This window comes from Leptosomus discolor, chromosome 2 (genome assembly GCF_034619465.1).
Source record: "Leptosomus discolor isolate bLepDis1 chromosome 2, bLepDis1.hap2, whole genome shotgun sequence".
In the NCBI taxonomy this organism is placed as follows: domain Eukaryota; kingdom Metazoa; phylum Chordata; class Aves; order Leptosomiformes; family Leptosomidae; genus Leptosomus; species Leptosomus discolor.
In genome coordinates, this window is record NC_141392.1 from 17,172,832 (window position 1) to 17,197,363 (window position 24,532).

The window sequence follows — 24,532 nt, forward strand, 5'->3', positions numbered from 1 at the left end:
AGAATCCACTTCAGCTTTTTCTTTTTTAGTGTCCCTCTGAAAACTGTAACAAAAGTAGTCAGGAGTCTTGTGTGCGCAGGATATACCCATGTAATAAGCGTAGCTCTCATTTGCACCAGGAAGAGTCCACTGAGTCGAACCCAGCCTCATGTGACTGTCTGACACCTGTCAGATGGAAACAATTTATGAGGTCTCAGTGCCATGACAGTCCCATCAGAACAGTGTACATGGGCCACAAGCAGTACTTAACAAATAAGCCTTTCCCCTGCAGAGAGATCTATTTGTCTCTGTGAAGAAACAGGGCTCCCCAGCTCCAGTTTCAGCTGATACAATGGATTTATTAATGACACTGTGACATCTGTGATCCAATAACTCTAATCTCCTGCATATGAGTGGAATTCATTGATCTCTTCTGTTCGAAGAAAGCTGGGCTCCTTGAGCCAAACTCTCCTTTCAGTCACAACACGTAGAGCAATGCTGGATTTAGTGGTGTACTGGAGTGCAGACTGCAGGGCTCCTCCTGCCCCCAGGGGATTGTCAGTGAGCAGCAGCTCTGCTTGGCTCCTTATTGTCTTTGTTAATAACACTTCTAATTTGATTTGTGTTTGGGTCTATTTTTGTATCTCTCTTAACATGCTGAAGTCTTAACTCAAGACGACTGCTTTGGAAAGGATCCAAGCTCAGAGGCAGGGTATATTTCAATGGGATGGACCCCTGGTTACTCTGGGTATGTCATTGGTATTCAACGTGCAGGTTTTCTCCCTTTCCAAAGGCAGAGGCAAACTGCAGCGTGCACAGTCCTCAGAACACTGTAACAGAGAAGCACCATCCTTTCATCTTGCAGGATCTCTAAGTCTCCATTGACTCCCTAAGATCAACTTAAATACTAGTACAAGCAGGGAAAGCAGAAACAGTTACTCTACAACAGCAGGGCAAACTCATACAACTAGCTGATCTTAGAAGTTCCCTTCAGCCTGACAGCACTTCCCTTACCCTTTAAGTGTGTAACTAATGCGTGAAATACAGCTTGTTTATCCACTGTGGAAACCAACAAAGGGAAAATCTTCAATTATAAAATCTCGTATCACAGCTCTTTGCAACTCAGCTAGCGACCATAATATAAATGCCTTGCCCTGCTCTCAGCTAGGAGATCTGCCTCCTCTGACTGGGAATTTGGTGGCCATGAGCCACGTGTTGGACTCCTCCAAGTGTGACTCTCATAAAACTCTCAGTATGCTGATCAAAGCTTCTGCATATACTTTCCACCGCAACGTCCACATGCAGTAAAACTAACCACAAAGCCTTCACAATAAGACCACCAGCTTCTATCAATCAGGAGGTTCAGCTTAAGTCTTGACCGCACCGAGACAAGGCTATTTCACAAACAGGTTCTCTGTTCATGCTTGCTTATCAAGGACCTGGCAACTATAAGTACTCCTTGCAAGATTAGAGGAGGTCAGAAACTTTGGTTTTAAGGCTACAACAGTGTGGAAGGTCCACCGATTTGCAGCAGGTCCTGCAGTCTTGGTGCCACCTAGGCCAACTACAATGCCAACTGATTCACCAGACATCCAGGAGATGAAGGTATCTCAAGAGTACCAAGTGTTCACCCTTGAGGCGCAGCTCCAATGCTCCTCTTTGGTTTTACAGTGCTTGCCTCCTGCAGCACTGCTATGGAGAGAAGTCTGGAGAAGACTCAGGGAAGATGTGTCTCCAGTCCTGTGTGTCAACACACTGGTTCTAAAGCAGTGTGCCAGGGGAGTTCTGCAGTCTGAAACACCACTTCAAATTCAGGTTTGTTCTGCTTTTAACCATCTTTTGCCTCAACTGAAGGCAAATAATACTATGTATATCCATTCTGTGAGCTGTTTTCATGCTGAGAAGTGAAACTAATACAAAGATCAAATCTGAAGAAATCTTAGTATTCTTAACTCTCACAAATATTACTGCTTTTTATAAATTATAACCTTATTTTCCTCAAAAAAAAAAATTCAGCCCTCAGTCACATTTTTTTACCTAGGTCCCAGCATCCTTTTTCATTAATGACTGTCTTTCCTCACTTATGCTCTCCAGCACACAGAATCTTGTCTTCTGAGTAACGGTAAACCATACAGCACACGGGTGCTCAGTACGAGATGGTTTGCATGGTTGTCACGCGCCACTTGAGGCGTGCGGAACAATCACAGCAGAGTAATGTTGCCATCAATTCACTTGTTTAGAGAAACTTGGAAATGTCACAACTTGTTACACGGTGGTACCTTTAATATACTCTGAGTCAGTCATAACTTTTGCCTCAGGCGCCTGAGAACTTCCACGAACGCTGGCAGCGCAGAATTAATGACACAGTTCAGTCTAGAAGTGGCTGCACTTTAACAGCGGGTAGAGTAAGCCTTATGTATTGCCAACTAATCTTGAAGAAGTAAATGAATTAACTCACATTTGCCAAATGCTTTGAGATCTTCCAAGGAAGTGTTGCATAAAAGCACAACCTGTTACTAGGTATTTCTGACAAAACATTGTTTTAATTAATCCTAGTCTTTGATTTTCCATTTGGGCCATTCTCACAATGACTTTTTGCTTGCTTTTAGCATAGGTGATGCAGGCTCACCTACACATGATTTCCAGAACCTTTATCAGGTCATCATCTGGTTGAGTCTATAGAGAATTGTTTCACTGCAAGTTATTGCTAGTGTTCCAGCTGTGGATTCAGGCTTTGTACAGGCTCTAGTTAGTCAATATTCATACCGCAGAGATTTCTCATCTAGCTGTGGTTTGATCAACCAGCACAGAAAGACAGAATTTGTGTCAGTTACATCAGATCTTTCCAAGAGAAAGGTGCAGCCCTCCAATAAATTTGTGTCTAGGGGTTACAGTAGGCTGTCATGAACTATTTGATAGAAAAAAATGTCACCACAAAAAAAAATTAGCCAAGCCAGGTTGGCTAATATCCTTCAGAAATGTGTTTAATCTGCGTGTTTAGTCAAAAAGAAGATTTTTTGGATGAAAAGCGCTCAGAAGGTAAGCAAAGAAAACCTGTTGTTAAAAATAAGAGATTTTACATGGGATGTCTATGTTTTTATGGTTCAGAACCCAGCTATTAGAAAAATAAAAATAGAATGTAGGAACAGGATTCTGCAGCCGTGTCATTTAGTTTACCTAACTTTTTCATTGTACTAATTTGCACTGAAATCAATTAAACTGTTGAATCATGTATTTGTCAGGTAGCATTCCAGCAGCATATATAAGTACTTCAAGATTTTCTGTTGGGGTCTAAAGTCCTAGCAGGAATTCCTCAGCAAAAATACAGCTCTGAAATGCACAATAAGACACAGGCAACCCTTTATCTCTTATGCAAAAGTCCTGTGCATGTCACACATTTTGATTCAGGATTAATGCTTTTAATATTTTTCCTATTTTCTCTGCTGAAATCTAGCTGCAATCACCAGCCTCATCATCATTTTTAACTAGACACATTCAAGTTTTATTACCATTTCATCCATTAGACTATGTACTGAACAGTAATTGCCAGCCTACAAAAGGGTATTTCATCTTGTGGTACCGATGCGAATTAAGATACATTTTCACACTGTCCCAAACCGCGATGAGCTTTTCAGGGGTATATTTTTCTTGTCTGTCTCTTCCAATTCTCGTGGCTGTCCTCCCTTTTCCTCCTCCTCCCTGTTACCGCAGGGTTTTTCGAGCAATAAGTGGGTGTGCGTTTAACTTGCACCTTTTCTTACACCTTCAGAGCACAGCTATTGTTAAAACCGCACAGGGCATTATTTGTCACCGCTTCTACGCTTTCTCCCACCGAAACGCCCTTTCCCCCTCCTGAGGATTTAACTCGGGCGGCTCCTGCCCCCTCCTCGCTCCCAGGCGGGGCCGGGCGAGCAGCGGCCTGGCCAGGGGCGCGCAGCCCAGTGGGGGAGGCGGCCGGCGGGCACCGGGGTACGGCCCAGCCGGCTTGTCACGGCCGCCCCGCCGATTTCGGACGAGTTGGGCAAACCCCCCCCCCCCAACAATTCAGTGTGGGCAGCCAGGCCGGCGGGCCCGGGGCGGCGAGGGGGCTGCGTGAGGGGCCGGCCGGCGGGCAGCCCTGACAGAAGGGGGACGAGGTGGGGAAGGGGTGTGTGTGTGTGTGTGTGTGTGTGTGTGTGCGTGTGCGTGTGCGCGTGTTTGCGCGCAGCGCGGCCGTCGGCTCCAATCGCCTCAGACGCATTTGTGACCGGCGGCGGGGTAAGCTGAGGCGGGAGACCCGACCCGGGGCGGCCGGGAGCCCCCCGGGCGGAACCGGGACGGGACGCTGAGGGAGCGGCGCCGTCGCGGGGAGGTGGGGGGGGGGGCGGGGGGGCTGGGGGTGTGCCAGAAGCGCGGCCGGCGGGGCGGGAAGAGCCCGCGAGGGGCGGGGGGAGGGGAGGGGTCCGCGCGGGGGGCACCGAGGCGCGCGCGCAGGCGGGGCCGCGCGGCGGCGGGAGCGCGCGCACGGCGGCAGCTGGGAGCCCGCCTGGGCACCGCCACCTTCGGCCGCGCCGGCCATGGATCCCTTCCCCAAAGACGGCGAGAACGCGGCGGCCGGGGAGCCCAGCCGGGGCGCTGCCCCCTCCAGCGGGGTGGTGGTGCAGGTCCGGGAGAAGAAGGGGCCCCTGCGCGCCGCCATCCCCTACATGCCGTTCCCCGTGGCTGTCATCTGCCTCTTCCTCAACACCTTCGTGCCGGGGCTGGGTAAGGAGCTGCACAGCCCCGGGCGCGGCGGGAGAGCGGCCGCCGCCGTGAAGCGGGGTTTGGGGCTGCGGGACGAGTGCCTGCGGGCGGCGGGGCGGGCTCGCCCTACCCGCCGCTACTTCGTCCGCAGCCGGACCCCGCCGCGGCGGCAACTTTCCCCGACGGCGCCGCAGGAAGGGAGGCGGGGAGGGAGAGAGGGAGCCTGCCTGTCCTCCGCCCCGGCGGGAAGTTTGGCGGCGGGGTGCCCGGGGTAGCGACCTGGCGGAGAGCGGTTGGGCCGACGGCCGCCCGTGCCTCAGGGCAGCGTCCGCGCACCGTGGAGGGGCCGTGGGGGCCGTCGCGCTTCTTGGGAGAAGCGGCGAGGGGGTCGCCGCGGCGGGGTGGCGCGTTTGCCTCCGAGAGCGGGCAGGGAGCGGTGCCCGGGGGTGAGGGGCCCCCGCCCGCCCGCCCCCGCTGCGAGACTGAGGCCGGTCCCCGGCCCTGGGGGCTGAGCATCCCCGCGCCTGCCGACCCTTCGGTTCGCTTCAGGGGGGCATGGCCCGACGCGGGGAATACTGTGGTTTCGGGGGAGGGCTTCAGCTGTCAGGGCTCTTGCGAACTGTGATTTTAGTCAGAGGATGAAGACGCGGAGTGACCACATGACTCACCAGTGAAGATGGGCTTTCAGAGCCCATCTTCCCGAGTTTGCTAGGGAGACCCCTGAAGAACGTTGTCTTGGTCCACTGCTCTAAGGAACCGATGTCCGGAGAAACTGGGGATTCACAGTTTCTCAATGTGAAGTCCCTAGTGAGTTACTCAGGTAGCACATCCCTAAGCTGTGGCTGTAATCCCCTCTATATTTCCCTTTTTCCTTTTTAATTGCTTACTGCAACTGGAGCCTAGAGTTTGAACACTGCAAAGGCACCCGGAGCACAAGGCTAAGTATTAGTATTCTGGCTGCAAGCAAAACAATTTAAAACACTTTAAAAAAAGCTAAACAAACTAAAAAAAATTAGTCCTTACCTTGACCGTGTCATAGTCCATTCCTGGCTACCATTTCTGCTACCGTGGCCACTGCAGAAGCCTTCCTTGTGGTTTGGGAGTACTTCCTAGCTTGCTCTGCTTTTAAAGAGCTACTGCCCTGCCCTTAACTGCTTTATGTGTTTCAGGTGGCTTAATTCTTTAATGAATCTGAAATTCTTAAAGTTCTTTTTATTAAAGTATTACCTATGTCCGAGTGGTATAGAGTGCACAAGTCGTTGCTATTCCAGTGTGTTTGGTCTGAGCCTACGGAGGTATTCCAGAGGCAAACGTCCACATTTTGAAATACTTCAGAGTTTTCCTGTGGAAAGAATGGCGTTGGTATATGTGCTTCCAGGTGTAATGCTGCGTGCTCAGGTGCGCAGTGTGTTGTTTTCACAGCCCTTGTCTGCAGCCACCTGAAGAACCTGGAGTGATGAATCAAACAGAAACTCTCCGGCTGAGTACTTTCATGGGGTTTTAGGTTTTCGTAATTTAGCACTTAATTTCCCACTGTCTTCAGAGAGAGGTGTTCAAAGCCAGAGCTTTCAAAGTGAATGTAGTTTTCCATTGGCATTGAGGACTCTACATCTTCACTGTAGACGTACAAGAAAAAACCTGACTTACCATGCCCTTTTCCTCATTGTAATGATCTTATACTTCATACTGTGCTGATTTTCACAGCACGCTTGAAAACCCTCACTGTTCTTCCTTCATCCTAGGAGGGCAGATCCCCATGAGCCATCCTCACAGCAGAATTGGCTTGAGGTGTGGTTATCTGCCTGGAGCTCTTCTCTGGCTGCTGCTGCGGGGCTGCTGGAGGTAGCCAGTAGCGTGCCTTCCCTCACACAGAAGGCATCGGTAAGGAATGACAGCAGATAGCGCTTCCTTTCTAACGGCGAGTGTGTAGGGCTCCCAGTCCATGCTGGCTTGAAAGCTTGAGAGTCAAATCTGGACTTTGCAGCCACACTGGCTGTGTTGTCACCGACTGGCTGGACCAGCCCCGAACAGTTTTAATTCTACTTTTTTTTTTTAAGAGGCAGATTTTTTTCTTAAACTTGTTTTCCATTTGTTGCGCTGATTTCAGCAGTCCTTTCTGGCTGTCTGTACCACTGTTCCTCCTCATCTCCTGTTGCAAAAGTATCAAAACAAACAAACTACAAATTAAAAGAAATCCTTCTGTGTGGCGTTCTCACAGACAGGTGAAAAGCATTGTTTTGGAGGTTCATCCCAAACTCTGTATGCAAAACATAGCACTTAGTCCGTACATAAATGAACCTTTCTCTTAATGAAGCTGCTAATATTGTATGCATTTTGATAGAAAATTTACTCTGAGGTAATATATCCAATTCGAATATAGCTATTTAGAATCTCAGCCATATCCTGTCGTATATCACATAGCCCACACACAGGGGGAAACAGGAGGAGCACAAATCTACTGGCAGGAATAGCCAGGGTAAAAAGAGATCTTGTGTCATTGTTGCACTTCAGCCATCTCCGCAAACTGAGCAACACTTGTAAAATCAACAGTATTTGCAGTGGTGTGAAGTATTCACATCTAGGATGTGAGCCTGTTCCCAGTGAAGTAAATGGCAAAATTCCCATCGATTCCTATAGTCTGGATTTATAACGTTAAAATGATGTTTCACAGGCTTGCTGTATATTTTGCCTGCTTAGGTGGAGAGTGTGACTGTGTTTAGGGGGTAATGGAAGTTCTCTATTTTTCAGTCCCTGAATTCGTTCCTCATCTGTTTTGCACATAGTTGTCATTCATGTGGAGACTCTGCAGTGCAGTTGCAATGAAGGGTCAGAAGCCACCGGAATAGACGAGAAAATGGGCAACACCAAATAAACCAAGTGTTCCACTGCTTGGAGACCAGTGCATTTGAGGTGTTCATTAGTGCCCAGTACCTCAGACCAGTGGTACCCAAATAGAACTTGTGCTCCAATGCAGGCTACCAAATACTCGGGCAGTCTCTCAGCATCTGAAAGCCTCTACTTTTTTTCAGTTAAATTATCTTTCCTATGTTATGGGAGTCATCTATGGGACTGAAATCTGGGAATTTTAAACATCCAGTTTATTTTTCTTTTATGCTATTTATATTTTGCAGTAGTACTCTATTCGGACAGGAGAAGTAACAATTTCTCTTTGTTTATAGTCAGTTTATTTTTTTCAGTTGGTTAATTTTCAGGGTTTTATGTAGTAACCCAGAAATTGGGTTTTAATTACTCTTTGCATATATGTTACAAAAGACTCATAGGAAATATTTCATACCTAGGGGATACGTTAACTTTTGCCTTGCCAAAACTTGAAATTCAGACCAAATACAACCTAAAAAAAGCTTGATTATCCCATCTACTTGTAACCTGGTTTGCAGAACAACCTTGAAATTACACACTGCTTCCATTCACCGTGATAGACACAACCACTTGGAGATGCCCTGGATTGTAATTTTCCATGGTCCGATGTGGTTTTCCTCATTTGCATCTGATAGGGCTGCAGGGCTGAGTTGTAGCAAAAGTGTCCCTAGCTCAGGTTCATAAAAGGAGCAGATAGTGTGGAAGGGAGAAGAGTGAGTGCTGTAGCAGAAGCCATGGTGCCATTGGCTACCAGCGTTCCAGCTCTGCCACAGGCACCCTGCACCACAGATCTCTAGTAACCTCTAGTTTGGCTTAGGGCTCCTGGAGCAGGCTCTGAGGCCTTGGGGCCAAATCATGCCGTGATGAGGTCTGGAGAATGGGAGATGGTGACACCAGCAGAGAGAAATGGTGGTGTAGCCTCTCTTTTTCAGTTCCCGCAGGATTGAGCAGTGTGCACCTCCAGCCGGTACGTGCTGCAGATGCCAATTGAGAGAAGGGGCTGGCCATGCCCTTTAGCTGGCAGACTGTGTTCTCTTGGAGCTGCCGTGTGCCAGTCAGCGTGGGAGAAGATCTGGCTCCTTGTCGTTCCCTGAGCTGATACATGGGAATCTTGCCCTCCTTCCTACCCTTTTTTCCTTCCCTCGACATCACGTGTGTGGGAGGGGGGAAACGAAGGGGGAGAATTGAGGGAAATGTGAGAAGTGAGTGGAATTATCTGAAAGTATGAGGTATTCTCCAAGATTAATCCCTCCTGTCAGGAAGGGGGTGGACTTTTGGATCACAGCCTGAATTATACATGTATACTATTTTTATGCAGGGAGTAATTGAAATACGCAGCATAAAATTATGTTACTGCAAGGTAGGAGAGCAGCCACCCATGTGCCATGAAATAGCCGGTGGAGGAGATCATGAGTGACAGCCTCTCACAAACAGCTAGAGAAAGGAGGGATGGTTGCCAGGCCACTGAACTTTTTTCTTCTGCGGTGTACAGCTCTCCTGTTCTTGGGTGTGTCAGCTCACTATCACGAGTCTTCTGCCATCTGTTTATTCTGCTTCAGTCTTTATAGAGTTCAAGGGCTAGACCTTCAGCTATGTAAATATGGCTTTAATGCCCGATTTATAGCAGCGAAGCATCTGCAGAAGGCTCTCATTAGAAGCCATGGCTCTCTCCAGCAGAATGAGCTCTCCAAAGAGCTGAATAGAAGTACAGAACACAACACTCAGGAAAGTTGCAGGGATGAGATCTGCATAAAATTATCAATAGCCATTTTATTTTTGTTGTTGGAATGGTAAATAGATGCCTCAAGCAAACATCCATTGCCTTCATTATTGAAACAAAGAACTTCAAGGAAAAAACACATTCTCTTATTTACAGTAGGACAAATAGTGCCGAAAAGGAATTGAGTCTTTTAAACATCTGTGCCTTGAAGTCTCAAACTTGCTTTGGCATTTATGATCCTTTGTAATATTTTTTTCCTCCTATGGACATGCAAATCAACGAATCTGGGTGATTTACATGCTCATTTGTGGAAAACAAAGGTTTTTCAAGTGTTTGTATGAATTTGTATTTGTGAACTTCACTGCTGGAATTCTTTAGCTAACCTTACCTTTCAGCCTGTGATGTATAAACCACTGGTAGTCTGCAGAAACAAGCTATTTGTTCATGAGAGCATAATTAATCAAAGCAAACCTGTTGTCAATAGGCATTGCTCTGTTGGGTTTTGTATTTTCTGCTTAAAAAGATAATGAATTTCTTGGTTGTAATTTCTTTATCTGCTTGTGCAAGGTGGGAAAGAGACCTGTGATAAAATGTGTGTGTCCAGGCTACTGCTTCACTGCTGGTAGCAGGGGTACCAGTTGTGCTGTAGATATCCCTCATGGTGAGGTAAAGCTGGGCACAAGAACAACTGAATCTGCAGCTTTCTAAGGCATTGATTGCCTCTTTCTTTTTTCTTTTCTTTTTTTTTTTTTTAACAGAGATTTCAGTGAGACATCTAAATATCTTATGTAACTTATTTGGCTGATCATATTGAACAGTCACTCAAGGATCTTGCCAGCACAGGATAGTCTGGAATATTTTTGTGCCACAAAGTGTCTGGACCATCTAGAATGATAAACAAGCTTTGAAAACTCAGTAGTGGTTCGCAGATAATTTGTGATCAGAATCAAAGCCAAATTATTTCAAATTTGTAGCTCCTTGGTTGAGACAACTCTAGCCTATGTACCTGATCAGCAGAAAACCAATAGGGTTTTATCTCTGCTGAGGGATCTGGCGTAGCATCTCAGTTTTAATCCAGTGTCCAATGGCATGCCCTGTTGTATTTTAGGAAGAAAGCTGCTTTCTGCTTTGCAGCTGTATTTTATTAGCCCATGCTTGCCTGAATACTTAACATATTCTTCTTCCTCGCTTTCCTGTGTTTTACACTGGACCCTTTCCTTGAGTTTGTCTGCTTAGCCCTAATGGTCACATATGTACATGCTTTCTTGCTCATCATCCTGCCATGGCCCTTGCTTTACAAATGCAGTTATGGGCATACGCAGCAAAAGCACAGCAATGCCTTGTTCTTGACTACAGTCTCTGTCACAGTCCAAATATTTCATACCGTTTATGTCCTTTGGTCAGTTTTTGCTCTCCACTCCTTGTAGTTGGTAAAACTCAGCTGTTGAACTTCACTTGTGTTTGTAATGACTTCTTGGTTCATTTCACTGTCAAGCTGTGCACTAACCTAGTGCTGCTGCTTTTGAATTGCTGTCAGCGCCAGACCAACTCAAATGCAAACAAGTTTCTCTCCCCTCCCTCAGGCCTTCTCTTTCCATCAAAATAGAAGACAAAAGAAATGGCCAGTGACATTTTTGTTCACTGTTTTTTGTTCACTGCTGTCGTTGAAGCAGTTCTGTGGAGGTATTCGTTGCTTAATGGATGCGTAAGGAGACAGGGTTTGCTCAGATTCTTGCAGTCTCGTTTGTCGTTTAATGCAATTTGGACAGATGTACTTGAAGATTAAGAGTGAAGGTGGGAGCAGACAGCAGAGAAGAGATGTTAAATGGCCGAGTAAACCAACTGAATTTTAAGGAGTCTGGAAAGCTGTTCCAGACGAAGGGTGTGACGTGGAGAAAAATAGAGAACCAAGCCCAGAAGGAGAAAGTACGTTTGCAGAGATTGGTGAGAAGGCCGAAGAACTGGAACTTCTTGCAGCGAGGGAGGCAAGGAGTGCAAGGATTTGAAGACAGAATTAACTTGGATGAGGAGAGTGCTTTTGAATTTTGGCTAGTCTGGATTGCAGGATGGAGGTGAATTGTTCCTCTGCTCTGAATCAGTGGTTTTGGAGAGATTTACAAACTCAGAAAAAGCATGATTGCCTGCAGCAGTTCACTGCCATTTTATCTCTGTTCCACCGTGAAAAGAGCATTGAGAGTTTGTGGAGCTGTTCAGGATAGCCAAGGGAGGGAAGGGAAGCAGAAACCAGGTTCCTCAGGTTCTTTCTTACCCGTCAAAACACATGCAGCACCCTGAACAGAAACACACCCGTAGGTGGCAGCAGCTGGCATAAAGGACAAAGGTGAATTTTAGAATCTGTAATCAGTTTGGAATTTTGTGGAAAAACAAGGGGTTAGATGGTAAACAGGATTCTAAAATAGTTCCTAAGTTTGTAAAAGGGACTGGACTTTGCAATTCATTTATGAAAACTTTCATTCAGAGGTAACCTGGAAAGGAGAAAAGGAAAAGAGCTTTCTTCCTTTCTGTGAGATGTAAAGTCAATCTGAGATAGAACATTCTTTCTTCTGTCTTTAGGCTTGTCTTCGTTTTAGAACTTTACAACTTTACACAGTTGCAGCACTGCAGTGAGTGTATATGGACTTGTTTGTAGCACTGCGCAAAGATGGTGGTCAATAAAGATAGAACAGAATAGAATAGTTCAGTTGGAAGGGACCTACAACGATCATCTAGTCCAATTGCGTGACCGCTTCAGAGCTGACCAAAAGTTAAAGCATGGTGTACGGGTGTTGTCCAAATGCCTCTTAAACACTGACAGGCTCGGGGCATTGACCACCTCTCTAGGAAGCCTGTTCCAGTGTTTGACCACCCTCTTGGTAAATAAATGTTTCCTGATGTCAAGTCTGAGCCTCCTCTGGCACAGTTTTGTACCATTCCCACACATCCTGTCACTGGATACCAGGGAGAAGAGCTCAGCACCTCCCTCTCCACTTCCCCTCCTCAGGAAATTGTAGAGAGCGATGAGATTGTCCCTCAGCCTCCTTTTCTCCAATCTAGACAAACCCAGAGTCCTCAGCCACATGTCACAGGATATGCCTTCCAGCCCATATCTGGAAGAAGGTAAGCCATTTTAGAGTGTTGTTGGGGTTTTACTAGCGTAAAGGTTCTGACATCTGGCAAACTTTACTGGCAGTTGAAAACATTATCTGTGCTTTACACAACTTCTGCTGGAAGTTTCTGCTCCAGCAGCCAGGGAAGCAGAAGGAAATGCCCACCTCTGCTGCAGCTACTCCAGTTCACAGTCCAACATCTTATTTGAAACTGCAGTTAGAGCTCATTTGCCTTTCAGATGCTGATCTGTGAGCTGGAGCAGTTGTGGTGTGATGCACACCTAAGGAAGCTGGTGTGGCAGCAGTATTCCTTAGCAGAGAGCTGGTGCCAGCATCACACAGCAATCTTAGACATCACTGAATGCAAGTCAGACCCAGGACATGACATCAGCATGGGCCCAGCCTCATGTGAGAAAGAAAAGTTTGTGCTGACCGAGCTTGCTTTAGAGATTCCAGGAATGTGAAACCTGGGTTTCCCTGGTTCTGCTGAAGATTGGGAGCTTTTTCATTAGGTGAAGGTGTTAATCCCTCTTCTTCTTCCCACTCTTCCCAGGGTATTTGAGCATTTATGTTAACTAAGAGCCCCAAAATGAAAATATATGAGTTTGAGAAAAATCATGTGCCATTCTACCTAGTTATATTTCATTTGTTGATTTTTAATATTATAAATTTACTAGGTTTCATTGTGTGTAGAGTCAAGGAAAAAAATATGTAGAAAGAACTTGAATATTTGATTTGAAATGATTGTTTTCTCTCCATCTTGCCACTTAGAAGCCACTCTCACCCTCCTTCCTCCAGCAATGTAGTTGTTATTATAAAGGCAGTTCAAAACTCAGTTTTTCCATTCCAAGGGACTTACAGACCAAACAATTTCTAACTACTTGACAGCAACTCAAAAGGCCTAGCAGTGCAATCCCAACTGTCACAATATTTGGTGTTTCCTTAGAACCCTGTCCCCTGAGGCTCTTGATTAGATGAGAATCTCTGCTTTCAAGAAAAGAAAAAAAAATGTAACTTTTGTGGCTTTGGAGCAGCATTTGAAGATATGATCCTGTCTCAAAGAAAAAAGGAGAGATGGGGGGAGAAAGAATTAATTGCATTTTTTTTTAAATCTCAGTTTTGGAGAACCTGATTCATGATTTTTCAGCACTGGAGGATGGCAGTATTATACTGAGCTTTTAAATTAAAAGAGTAGATACCTTGCTAATTCATTTACAACTCTGCTAGACGAGACAAAACCACGGGCACTCATGTCTTTGAGCATATGATCATGAAATATCCAGACTAGTAAATATAAATGAGATGGTTGATGAAAGCTGATTGGTAGTACACTAACTTAAATTAAAAGTTCCAGTATAAGCATACCCAAAGGATATGCCCAGAGTGGATCATGGTCAAATCTTGCTAGAGGAAAGGGTGAGTACAATCAATAGAGGAACTCTTAGAAACGGAATTGCACTCACTGCTGGGCTTTGACCTGTACTGCATTTCTAACTTCAGTAGTAGTGCTTATACAAGGAACTGTGCAGGGGACTAAGGCTGCCATCTTTGGGAATATGAATTCAAACGTATCACCGATAATTATCCAGCATCTCACTAGCTTGTCACTTGTCTAGGCTGAGCTCTCAGTTTGCCACAAATGCTCTGAGTTTGTGGATAATCATTTTGTTTCAGTTATAACACAAGCAAGTTTATAAAGAACGCAAAGGCTAAATGTCAAATTAATCTTGAGGTGGTGTTGGAAAAAATTTCAATTGAACCAAACAAGAATTTTGTTTTAAAAAAGTGTTTGTACATTTTTAGATAAGTGTTATAAGCCCTTGAAGACCCGAGATTTTAATGAAGATGAATAAACTAGGTTATAATGAGCCATTGTTACAAGTTTGCTATGTGAAAAAGTTGACTCATTTTACGAGGTATGAATTATAGTATTTATTGATAATATTTACCTGAAATAAAATAAGCCCAATCATGACATTAGTATAACACTGTCCAGCTGAAACAGTTTTGCTGTTTTAAGTTTAAAATACATATTTATTTGTATGCATATATCTGTTACATATGCCAATATGGTGAGGTGAGATCTGGGGTTTAAATGATTTCTTCCTTATGTAGGTAGAAAACCATTTGTTGTATCCACTTTTTTAAGTGCATTCCTGAAAGAATGGATTTTAGATTTCATAAATGGGTTTTGTTAATTTGCTATTTTTAAAATACTTGCAAGACCTCTTCTGTTGCCATGACAATATGATTTCCATAAACATGACTCTTGTGTGTGTGAATATCCAACATTGTATTTGCTATGCTGTGTTGGGGAAAGGAGATGGCAACTTGACACCATAGAAATCACTATGCAGAGAGGCCCATATAGTCAGACCTCTTTCACTGACAGTGGTCAGGACTAGGTTCTTTATAGTAAGATAAAATAAGCTCTTGGATGAAGGTTTATATGTTTATATTCCCTGTAAATGAAAAGGTCTCTTTTTTTCGTGTATTCTTGCAAACACTGTTTTGGAATCAGGAAGCTTTAAGTTTCCTTTCCACTGAAAATTGGTTCCAAGAATCTGAAGACTAAATTCTAGCTAAAAGTGTGGCTGGACCTCCTTGGATCTACATGCACAAAGCAGCTGTAAGGACATACAACTCCCATTGCCCTGCAACCCACTCTGGAGTTGCTGTCCTAGTGGGAGGGGCTCCCAGAGGGTTTAGGACTCTCAGAAAGGACTGGGCACAAATTGAGACATCTGTGAGGCATAGCCAGAAGAAAAGCCCTTTCTAGCTGTGGGATCGGCATGGTTCCCCATACCTTCCTTCTGTCTTTGTAAAATGCTTGCAACAAATCAGACCTGTTTCCAAACTCATTTGCACCAGGTTGGTTACTGAGTAATCTGTTGAAAGAGTAGGTACATTGGTTTTGGTGTAGTTATACACTTAGTGTGGATTCTTTGGATTGGGCCACTAAATGATCTCTCTTGGTCTATTTAATTGTGAAAGCATTGCCAAATCTTCTTGTCTGTATTGCAAGGATGATAATGTTTTTTTGCTGCATGTCTCTGTTTTTTAGCTCTGCACCTGACAAACTGATCAATGCCTGAGAAGGCTTAGCAGGGGTTTTAGGAAACAAATACTAAATTTTTTTTAAAACAATATTTTAGACTCAGCATCACCAGATTTTTTTCCTCCTACTGGAGGCTTTTCATTGTGGCTACAGAGAGCTGGTGGGATGTTTCCTTGTCTCATATAAAAGAGAGAAAAGAGCACAGAAACTACAATCTGGTAATTGTGAGTACAAAAATGCTCTCTTGTTTTCTCTTTTAAAAGCCAGAAGGTAATTTTATACAGTGACTTGCACCTGAGTACTTATTTCACTCAGTCCTCTGCTCCACCCACCCATCCCACAAAAGCAACATTACATTGAAATGGATTCTCCTGGCACTCCTTTGAAGCGGACTCCCTGAGGTTATCTAAGTTTCATCACTTACATTGGTCAGCTGGACATGGTGACCGTTTTGTGCCTTGAGAGCTAGCCCCTTACATCGTGTACTGCCACAGAAGGCTAGTGTTCTTTTACACTCACACTGCAGAGGTGTAGATAGCTGCACAAGTGCAAAGCAGAGCTTCGACCACGCCATGAGTGGGAATAGAAGAATAGGGTTCAGCCATCAGCCGTTCTGTGTCGCCAACCCATCTTGATCCAAATGACTCCTTATGCGCAAGGGTGCCAACATGCAAATTCTCATTTCCAGAGTTAAGCCTCAGTATTCCCACTTTGGATGGTAGATTCAAGGCAATGTAGTTAAAAGTAGGATCCATCTCCTTGTGCTATGTGCAGCTGATACTTAGAAGAAACCTGTGGTAGCACCAGGAGTGGAGTTTAGACCAAGCGTTAGTTCACAGGAACCACTCTTTGCTCAGCAATGACACAATGAATCCTTCTCTTACTGAAGCTGTGATGAAAAAATAGTAACAGTCCACTCTTAGTATTACTGACATAAGGAATAAAATATTTTTCTTCTGTGTATTAGCTAAAATATGGTCTACATGGTACAACTGAAAACCTGGCCCATATGTGTCTATGTTCTCCTCGCCCATCAGTACTTTCAATCCACTAGATGCTCTTTCAGTGCTCAATTACTCTCTGTGAGCCAAGGCAGAACTGGACAGAGAAGATGTCCGCTTTCTAGTTGCTCTGTGGACTCCAGGTCACATTGCTTGGAGCAACAGTCAGTCAGTTGAACCAGTGCAAAACAGGTACAAAATGTTTCCATTTCAAGTAAACCTACTTGTCAGAACTGAGAGTCCACAGAGCAGAGCAATGTGGTGTTGAGCCTCTGGAACCATTTTGCCTCACCTCTGCTCACCGTTTTTGCTGCTTCTTGTAACATTGAGCTGGCCCCTTGAGGTTGCTCCTGTAAATAAGTGTTGCAGAACAGAGCTCTTACACAGCACTTAAAAAGCCAGAGAAGTCCACTTCCTAAGTTGCAGTACCAAGTAGGACGCCCATCGAGAATTGTACTTCCCAAATTAGCCAGCAGCCAAAGCTAAAAATCTGAGGCTGTTGCATCACAAAACTTATTCTGTTTTCTGCCTTACAAACGTGGGGTTTTTTTAAATATTTATGACACCTCATCATACACTAGTAAATGTTCTTTAGTATATTTTGTAAAAGGAATGAAACCTAACTGACACAAGACCTTATTCAAGTGACTCTGATTTAAGTATTTTCTGAGAAGTCTGCTATTTACTGGTGTGAGAAGTGCCAATTAGGTAGTTCAGCAGGGCTTTATCGCATTATTATTTCAGTAGCACTGTGACGTGCGGACTACACTCAAGTCCTGTTATGATACAGAAATATGAAGGAAGAGTTACATCACACACTTAGACTGTTTGCAGTCTGAATGGAGAAGTCAGAGGAAATAATCCACTGAAGATTGTTGAAGAAGTTGGTGGCAGAACTGGCAAGAGAATCTGCATGGACCTTTTGGCATTCAGTGCCTCAAATCATGCAGCCGTACTTTAGTTTCCATTAATCTCTTCCAAGGAAACTGTTTTTCATGGACTACCTCCGTCACTCTTTGTGTTTGTCAGGAAGCAAGGTGTTGCCTGTGCCATGCATTAGTGAAAATGCAGTAAATAGGTAGGATGGACAAGGCGGTTTATAGTTCAGCTGTGCTGGTTACTTCCTCACATGATCTATGATCTGCTTTGTGCCTGTGACAGCTACACGCTATCTTGTGCACACAAGGGGGACTTCAGCATGTTTTAGTTAGTACATGTCAAAAAACCCCAAAACCAAGCAAGCACAGATGCACCCTAGAGTTGCCGTTTGAAAGAACTGTTTTGTACTGTGCTTTGTAGTTTAGTATTAACAGATGTTTGCAGTAAGTAGGATCCACTGTATTCCTTCTTGTTTACACCACAGTTGTGTGCAAACTGGGGCCTTACTGTGACCTTAAAATGTACTATTTTAAAACATATTATTTATACAACAGTGTAAGTGATCATGGCAGCGTACAGACAACAGAAAAAGGACAGGTCCTATCCCAGAAGGCTGTGATAGAAATGTAACCCCAAGAGTCAGATCTGAGTTAAAAGAAATCTTAATAAAAACACACAATACAGTGTAATGAAAAGAAAAATACTTCCTTGAGTTGTGTGTTTAAAGGCAGAGTTTTAAAGGCACAGTTGGGACTTGTTTCTTAGCAACAGGGCTCATCTGAGCCATGCAGACACTGTCATGTTGGAAAAAGATACCCTCAAGAAGAAAGGCAATATGAAAGGATCTAGAAACATCAAATTTAGATGTCTTCCTGCTGTTGCAGGAGCGTTTCATCAGCATTGCAAAGCCTTCAGGCAATGACCAAGGTCATTTTGATAAACTATAATGATCAAAGAACTTGTCTTTACTTCTCTTTCTCAACAGGGAAGAATGGCAAAAAAAACCATTTAAAAATATGTGCATTGTATTGCAGGGATACCATAAACTGTAGTTTAGGTCCTGTCTTCCTTCTGTATCCATAATAACATGGCTGTATTCTACACTGAGGGCATAGGAGTCCTGCAGAACAAAGTCCTTGGTCTGTTGTACCTCATACTGTATCCAATACTAGATGTTTTTCAGAGAAGGATCTGTAATGGACAGAGTTGTGCGCAATAACCTGCCTGTAGCATAAGCTCCTTCTAAAGGAGTGGATTAGCTAGCTGATACACCAAAGCAGGAGATAATTTTTATTATTTAGTCAGAATAGCTTAATGGCAAATGTTTTTTTTACTGGATGTATTAGATGGGATTCATCTACCTGTGCAACTGAGTTGGTTGCTGTTATCATCTGTGGAGAGGAATTAGGCACTACCAGCATGTGACTCATCTCTTCTCTAAAATAGGTTAAGTGAATCACACCCTCTGGGGGCCTCTGTCTCTCTTTTTTTTTTTTTTCTTCTTGATTGCAAAGGGTAACTGGTTCAGATTGAGACACCTCCCTTGCAGATATCTGAAGTTAGGTCAGATGAAAGCTACCCATTAACTCATTTGCAAAATAAGGCATTTGCTTTAATAGTTTCAAAATACATCATGCATCGCCCACACATCTTCCTGGATCTCGTCTTGTCCTTACAAGAACTCATAAGTAGGTCTGACCTCCATGCTGTTTCCTAATGCATGTACGTCTACTATGTCTCATGTAATTTGTGTATTTTTGAAGCTTAGACCTCCTGTCTTTCTCATGAGTCCTCAACATAAAAACCTTTAATCTCTGTAATTACTATCATTGCCCTTCATGTAGCTCTTTGCTAAAGTGTATGTGCATTGGGTGTTGGTAGCAAGGTTTAGGAGCAGAGTGCTGCAGGGGAAGGGGACATGTCTGAGAACAGCTGAAAGAGGCATGCATGGAGAGCCTATGCTGGAACAGGTACTCGGGACAGGAGCTGCAACTTGTGGAGAGCCCATGCTAGAGCAGATTTGTCCCAAAGGACTCCAGCCTGTGGAACGATCAACATCAGAGCAGGGGAAAAGCATCAGGAGGAAGCTCAGAGTGGGATGGAGGTAAGGGAACCAGGAATGAAAGAGTAAAGTTGAACCTGGGGGCAGGGGGAAAATAAGGGGAGAAAGTGGTGATTATTTTGTCTGTTTCTCAATATCGAAACTTTAATTGGCAATAAATTTATTTTCCCTGAGTCTGGTCTGTTTTGCCTTTGACTGTAATTGGTGAATGATCTGACTGTCTTTATCTTGACCTACAAACTTTTTCATCTTATTTTCTCCCTCTGTCCTGTGGAAGAGAGTGAGAGAGCAGCTGGGTGGGTGTCTGGCAGCCAGCCAAGGTCAACTCACCACAGGACGTCACTGATTTCTGTAATGCCATTATAGCCTCTTCCATTGCATCCCTCCTCTAGTACAGGCTGAAATCTTGTTAGCTTTGCTGACTGTGGAACATCTTGAGCACTTGCTATTGCTACCACTGCTCATGGTGATATTTAGATCCCTTCCTTGAAGGATGTGCTGGATGTTCACAGTATTCTTTCCTTTATGCATTATCTATGGTATAGAAAGATTGAGGGGTCCTTGCATGCTCCATATCAGTAGCACTGAAAGCTGCTGTATTTATTAATGGGGCTGATGGATGAGCTCAGATCAATCTTGGGAACTGACGACTGCCTCTCCTCGCTTCACCCCAGTCAACCAGGATGACACCTGCCTTGATTGTGTCAGCTTAAGCAGTTATGGCTGAAGTAACGGCATCTGTTCCATGGCCTAGCTGGGGATACACCACCTCACATCAAGAGATGTCAGATAATCTGTTAGAACCTCAGTGCAAAGCCATGGTTAAAGTAAGCGAAGTTTAAACTTAGGAAAGCTTTGGTCAGACTTTGCACTGAATCTGCTGTGGCACAGATACACGTTCCGTTCTGTTGACTCTTATATGGGCTTTAACATGCTAAAAAGAGATTAATTGCCTGGCAGCTGGTCCTCTTCAGCCTGTAAGTCTGCATGTAGTTGCACAGCATAAGCACATGATAGTATGCTATTGGACCACTTCTGCTGTCCTCAAGTCATAAAAAACCCAGCACATATTGTTAGCACTGCTTAACAGGAAGAAATATAAACTGTGACAGCATGGGAAAGAGACTTTTCAGAAAAATATTCTTTAATATCCTGTAGTATCCTCATTTTCTGGTACATGCTCATAATCCTAACCTGCATGTTTCACTTCCATTGTAGCAGAAAGCCTTGGAGGGCAGTGAGGGTAAACTAGGAAAGCCAGAATTTGATTGAGTAACCTGACAGCTCTTTCGTGGTAGCCTCAGGCATGATTCGGCCTGAAGTTCTTTGATTTCAGTTGGAATTAGGTGTCTAAATGTTTTCAAAAGTCCATGCTTTAGCTTCACTGCCTGCCTTCTTTTGTTCTTCAGTAGAAGGAAGAGAATGCTGGCACACATAATGACACAGACATGGACTGGGGTATCATTAGTACTTATGAAATGCTAAGCTAACAAGAACTAGATGAAATGCTGCTGTTGGTCAGTATGGACGTTAGGAGAGAAGTGACACTGTGTTCAAAACAGAATAAGCAGAAAAATATATGCAGAGTTATTTGCACATGTTAAAAAAAACCTTTGAAGGATTATAAATAGTTTAGGGCCAGACGTTTGAGAAGGGTAAGGACTATGTTCGTGTTCTCTCCCTGCTGAGCAGTTTGGCTCAGCTGTTAACCTTCACTAACCGGAAAATAAAAAGCACTTTTCCAATAATGTTGTATCGCCTTTATCCGAGATCTAGAAGTGTGATGTTTCTCATGGATCCCATGCATGGTGCAGACTATGCCTGTCTTGTATGATTTGCCACTCAGCTAGCAATGATGACATTGAACTTTCCCATGGCACCAGACAGGTTCTGCTTTGTACAGCCAGCCAACGCGTCAGCAAATGTGCCAGCTCCTTCTCCTGATACTCCTTTCTTTCTTAAGGTATTCTGTGATTTAGGGACTTCCTAACCTACAGGTTGAAGTTGCATCCCTGTATTGTAGTAGCCTTTGACTGACCTTTCTTCTGTGTGTATTTTGATCAGTATTAATTCAATTAGTAGGGAATGGAGTTGATCACACTGTTTTACTCTGTCCAAGCCTCTTCCCACTCTCATCCCACCCCAAATCTGGTCTTACTTTCTGTCAGATGGGCAAAAAGAAGAGCTAGTTCCACGTGACCCATAGTGACGAGCACATGCATTGGCTTGAAGCATCCTGCTACCAGCCATACCATCTCTCTAGTAAGGCACGGTGGGCTTTGTGCAAAGCATCATCCCAGTTTCTAAGCATTCAGCCGCAAGACCAAACACAGTGCTGGTGGCAGCTCATGTTTACCTAGTTCCGTCCAAGAGCAGAGCCAAAGTTACTGGGGAGCTTAAGCAGCAATAATCATTCTACCTCTGCAAGAACAGGTTGGTTTTGAGGCTCTTTCTGGAAAGGGCAGGGTGATCTGACTGGCCCAAAACACTTGGGCCTTCCGTAACAGTTGAGAAGAGTACAGATCGACTTGCAAGGACAAATGCAAAGATTTCTAGAGTCCTGGGCTGCCTCTAGCTCCTAGCAGGGGAATACAGTAGGAACTGCCAGGGGAGCTCTGCAGCCTTGAGCTCACTCTGTGCTTAGTGATCCTTCACAAATCATGTGTTTAGGCTAGTTTGCTCCACCTACACCCCAGGCCCACCTGTGATTCTGATTTTGCTCAGCCCAGACACAAGCACCCAGTGCTTTTACTGCAGAAATTTCTTTTCTGCATGAGGAGTGTGTTCTGGATGAGAACTGAGGTGGTCTGCACAACCCTTAGGAACTTCTCGTTAAGGAGTTTGATAAGTGGATCTTCAACTTAAACCTCCCTTCTCTCCTGCCATCCTGTATGCCAACTTGCGATTGCCTTTCCCTGCAAGGAGCTGCCATAAGACAGTGGTTCCATTTGTAGAGCACAGTGTAATCATTACAGACTTGACATCCTACAGTAGGCCCTTCTGCTTAGATTATTGCACTGTCCTAGTCGCTGCAGTAGCCGGGATAGAGACGTGTGGTTTGCTGTGGATGGCTCTGATGTCTCAGTGTTGGTGGTCCTGTTCAATTCTGTCTCCAAGGAAAGTTTACTAAGATGCAGCTGCTTTGTGATGTGGTCCTAATGCATTGACGTCTTTTGATTTTGCATGGAACAGACATTTTTCTCTAGAAAATACTAATTGTAAAATTTAAGGTAGTTTTTCATGACTGCATCTGGTTAAACAAATGTTCCTTTGAATGATAATAACAAGCTTCTGCTGTCTGTTCTGTGTATCACAGTCAGCTAAAAATACATGCCTTTTTTTTCGTTGCAGGCACAATAAAGATGGCAGAATAGCTCTAATGTGTCAGATTGTTGCTTTTGTACAATACTGTACTAGGAATTTTGTAAAATGTGAGGGAAGAAAAAATGCTACATTTTTATCACTAAAATGGAAGAAAAATAAATTATTTTAGCTAGAAATGTGGGGTTATTTAATGCCGAAGTGTAGGAAGCTCTATGACTGTAGAAGCACACTTTAGGCACCTGTAAGAATTAGCATAGAAGAGTAAGGAATTCCTAAGTAGGAAGAGAACATCGTAGCGTATAGCAGTATATCAATGGTCCACTCTTTCAGAGACCACACAGTAGACCGTGCTTTAAAGCAGGGGGGGAAAGCCATGACTCAAAAGTTTGTTAGTGAACAGCTTGCTTTCTGCTACTACTCATTGACTTTGGGCAGGAGAAAGTCTAGCTTTCTGTCGTTTTGGTGGTTAGAACTGCAGATGTCTACATGTGTAGGAAAAGCATCTGACCTATTTGTTAGTCTTAAAAAAAAGGAAATAAAAAAGTCACACAAGAGGGATTTAACTGATGATTTAGGGTTTGTAAATTCCTAATATGGATGGGGACATTTGTTAATTACAGAAATGAATTGTTGCAACAAGTTACCTTGTGTCACACAGGAAATACAACAGATCCTTAATTCAAGGGTAGGGGTTTTATGTTGCAGGGTATATAAATAACAGCAACAGATATTCATCAGCTCCAGAAGTAAAGTCTTAGGGTGGAAAGCATTTGATACGGAGTGTGAAGGAGAGCTGTGGCTGGAGAATAGGGTATAGCAATTGAAGTGAGTGTAAGGAAAGAAGAACGTTGAACTTGTTGATGTGAGAGAGAAAAAGGAATAGTATTTGGGGTGACCTGAATGCATGGGAAAAGGAGAGGGAGGAATTAGGTGCATAATTCTCCTTCTCTTTTCACTTGCAAGCCTGATTGATGGAAAAGAGGTGGTTGGTGGTGTCATTAGTGAGAAACATTCGCTATGCAGGGGAACGGAGTTTGACTTCGTCATCTTCAAGTCTTCTTGAACAAGAGGATATTCAAGAAGAGATACCAGAAAGACTGGGCAGGACGTGGGAGAAGTGCCTAAAGAGATGCAGGAGTTTGAGTCACTGGCATAGAGATGGAGATGGCACATGGACGCTCCTGTGCAGTGGAGTTTAAAGAGGGCATGGTGTGGAGGGAACAGAGAACAGGGGGAAGGGAATTGCAAAGACTCACTCTGTGCCTATGTGAAATAGGAAGAGAAAGATAGAGTGAGAGATGTTGAGGACAAAGTAGGAGAAGGGAAAAAGGCAGATCGCAAGGTGTCAAAGAGCAGAGTGCCCCTAAGGGGCTCAAGAGCAGCTTAGGAGCCAGAAATAGTGCAGATGGAGCAGAGGTCCTGACATTCACCCAGACTCTTTGCAGTCCTTAGTGAGAACAGTTTCATCAGAGGGGGCAGAAGCCTCATTTGTAAAAGGTAACATTGATAGTGTTTAAAAGATAACATTGATAGTGTTTAAAAGATAACATTGCAGTGTTTAAAAGATAACATTGCAGTGTTTCCAGGGCAGAGGGAGGGAGGAAGGTGGTTAGGGTAGCTGGAGAGACAAGTGGAGCTGCACAACTCTGACACAACTCTGTTGAGGTAAGAGACTTACAAGAGGCCTTTTTCTGTAGTGGGGTAAAGTGTAGTTCTCACCTTAGTTTCAGCTGTGCAGTCCCATAAATTGAATTCACATGGTAGTGTGAATGCTGATGTGGTGAATCCAGGCCAGAAATG

At 44.2% G+C, this 24,532-nt stretch overlaps 1 protein-coding gene across 1 annotated transcript in view; it reads left to right on the forward strand.

Annotated features, from left to right (window-relative positions):
* Positions 1-4,535: 4,535 nt before the first annotated feature.
* STUM (stum, mechanosensory transduction mediator homolog) overlaps positions 4,536-24,532 on the forward strand; it is a 42,957-nt gene continuing 22,960 nt past the window's right edge. The window contains exon 1 of the mRNA XM_086461079.1: positions 4,536-4,722. Within this exon, the coding sequence (XP_086317205.1) occupies positions 4,536-4,722 (187 nt within the window). The remainder of the gene's footprint in view (positions 4,723-24,532) is intronic.